At 42.7% G+C, this 2,035-nt stretch overlaps 1 protein-coding gene across 9 annotated transcripts in view; it reads left to right on the top strand.

The window, feature by feature from the left end:
* The window catches only part of tanc2 (tetratricopeptide repeat, ankyrin repeat and coiled-coil containing 2), a 322,680-nt gene that overhangs the window by 310,904 nt on the left and 9,741 nt on the right, over positions 1-2,035 (top strand). For 7 of the 9 annotated variants that reach the window (XM_015387935.1, XM_015387920.1, XM_015387942.1 and 4 more), the window contains one exon: positions 881-910. The exons of the other annotated variants lie outside the window; for them this stretch is intronic. In XM_015387935.1, coding sequence (XP_015243421.1) covers positions 881-910 — 30 coding nt within the window. The remainder of the gene's footprint in view (positions 1-880; positions 911-2,035) is intronic. 9 annotated transcript variants of the gene reach the window in all.

Here is a 2,035-nt window from a genome sequence, read left to right as displayed (position 1 = left end):
ATTTAAGACATTTTTTACTTATTTCAAGATCGTTTTTGCAGTGTAGAATGGCCTAGTCAAAGTCCAAACCTGAATTCAAGTGAGAATCTGTGGCAAGACTTGAAAATTGTCTGCTGACAGATTTTCTTAGACCATGTGGAGCTGTTAGACTAAGCTGTAGGTACACAGAAATTAGGTTGTTCAGTTTCTCTAATAAGCAGGCTGCCTAAAGCGTTTGCCTTGATTTTATTTAGTGGCATCAGAGGATAAAAGGTCATGACACATTGAGCATTTCTACAGCCTTTTCCATCCATTTCTACAATAAAAAACTAGAGAAAACTGACAAAGATCTGGGGGTTTAAAAAAAAAAAATCTCCTTTCTGTTTGCTGTTTTCTGTGGTAAGAAGGCGTCTCCGTTAGCAGAACCTGCCCCCCTTTACTGCTGCCTCTCTCCACCTATTTAGAGCTCTCTTTCTTTTTAACGATTCAGCTGTACCGCTCTTCATTTTGGCTTTCCTCTTTCTATCATTTCCTCTCAGCGCCTGTTTGTCCCCGTCGCTCTCTGCGCTCTCAGTCACATCCTCGTTCTCCATTCCTCTGCAGTAACGCAGAGACGGGTTGTTATTAGCGCCTGCGGTGTTTCTTTTCTGTATCTGTTTTTATTTTTGCTGAGGCACTTACCTCCTTCGCTTCTCACTGCTGCTTGTGTTCCTTCTCTCACCTCTCTTCCACCACATCCACCACCACCTCTCCTTCTCTTTCACCCACCTGCTGTATCTCTTTCCTCTTGCTCTTTTTTTGCGCTCCCACGCCACTGTTTCTTCTCCGGCGATTCCGCCCCACCCACTCACCCTCTACCACCTCACTCTTACCTCCACTCCACCTCTTTCACCGGCGCCAGGATGTCAGACGCTGCCCAGTCGGCCCCGAGGTAAAGCCAAGGCTGTCGACCTCTCACCCTACCAGGCATTTTGACAGCTCTATCTCCTCTCTCTGTGTTGTCTGTGTGGTCCTAAGTGTCAGCAGGCGAGCTTAGCTACCCAAACCCTTCTCAAACTGACAAATAATAACATGCAAAGGTATTAGCAGTGACAGTGGCGCTCTCTGGATTGTCTAGAGGTAGATGCTAACGCCAAGGTGGTTCGATTAAAGCATGCCCGGCCTCCAGCCTGCAACATCACACCAAAAACGCATGCCTGAAATTACTGCTAATGTGGAAGTGATTTTTTATTTTTCTCCAACGTGCATGTGTTTGTAGACTGCATTGGTACCCCTTACCCATCCATGGTTTCTTTGTTAGCCAGGCTGTTTCAGCAGCATTTCTCCTTCAACCTGCAGCTGAGTGGACAGTAAAAACCTCCAGAAAAACTTCACATCACCTCTGCTTGCCTTGTTCTGTTCACCAGATCAGCACCATGTTTGTATGGAAGAGGATTAGGGCCACTGAAGAACTACAAAAACTTAACTGATTTTTAAATATTATTTCAAGTTAAGATGGGAAAATTTTGAGTTTAATTTCAGAATTCTGACTTTTTTTCTCAGAATTCTGACTTTAATCTCCAGAATCTTGGATCTTAATGTTGATGGGCACCATGAAGGAAGAGATGTGGGAGCACTCAGCTTCTCTGACAAAGATGTGAGTTATTTGGGAGAAACAGGAACACATTGGTAGAAAATTACAGAATTAGGGGACTTTTTTTGTGCCAGAGGGTCCCCGGTGATGCCATTTCATTAATGGAAGAGCAGAAGGTTATTAACACAAGAGAGCTAGTCTCTAAAACAAACATGGCTACGGCTTGATGCTAACATGTTTGTTAGCTGTCGAAATTCAGTCAGAATTCTGAGATTAAAGTCAGAAATGGGAGAGAAAAAGTCAGAATTCTTAAAGTCAGAATTGGGAGAGAAAAAGTCAAAATTCTTAGATTAAAGTCAGAATTTGGAGATAAAAAGTCAGAATTCTTAGATTAAAGTCAGAAATTGGAGAGAAAAAGTCAGAATTCTGAGATTAAAGTCAGAAATTGGAGAGAAAAAGTCAGAATTCTGAGATTAAAGTCAG

This window comes from Cyprinodon variegatus, unplaced genomic scaffold (genome assembly GCF_000732505.1).
Source record: "Cyprinodon variegatus isolate N-32 unplaced genomic scaffold, C_variegatus-1.0 Scaffold18, whole genome shotgun sequence".
NCBI lineage: Eukaryota > Metazoa > Chordata > Actinopteri > Cyprinodontiformes > Cyprinodontidae > Cyprinodon > Cyprinodon variegatus.
Note: the sequence above shows the minus strand (reverse complement) of the source record. Positions and strands in the feature narration are given on the sequence as shown.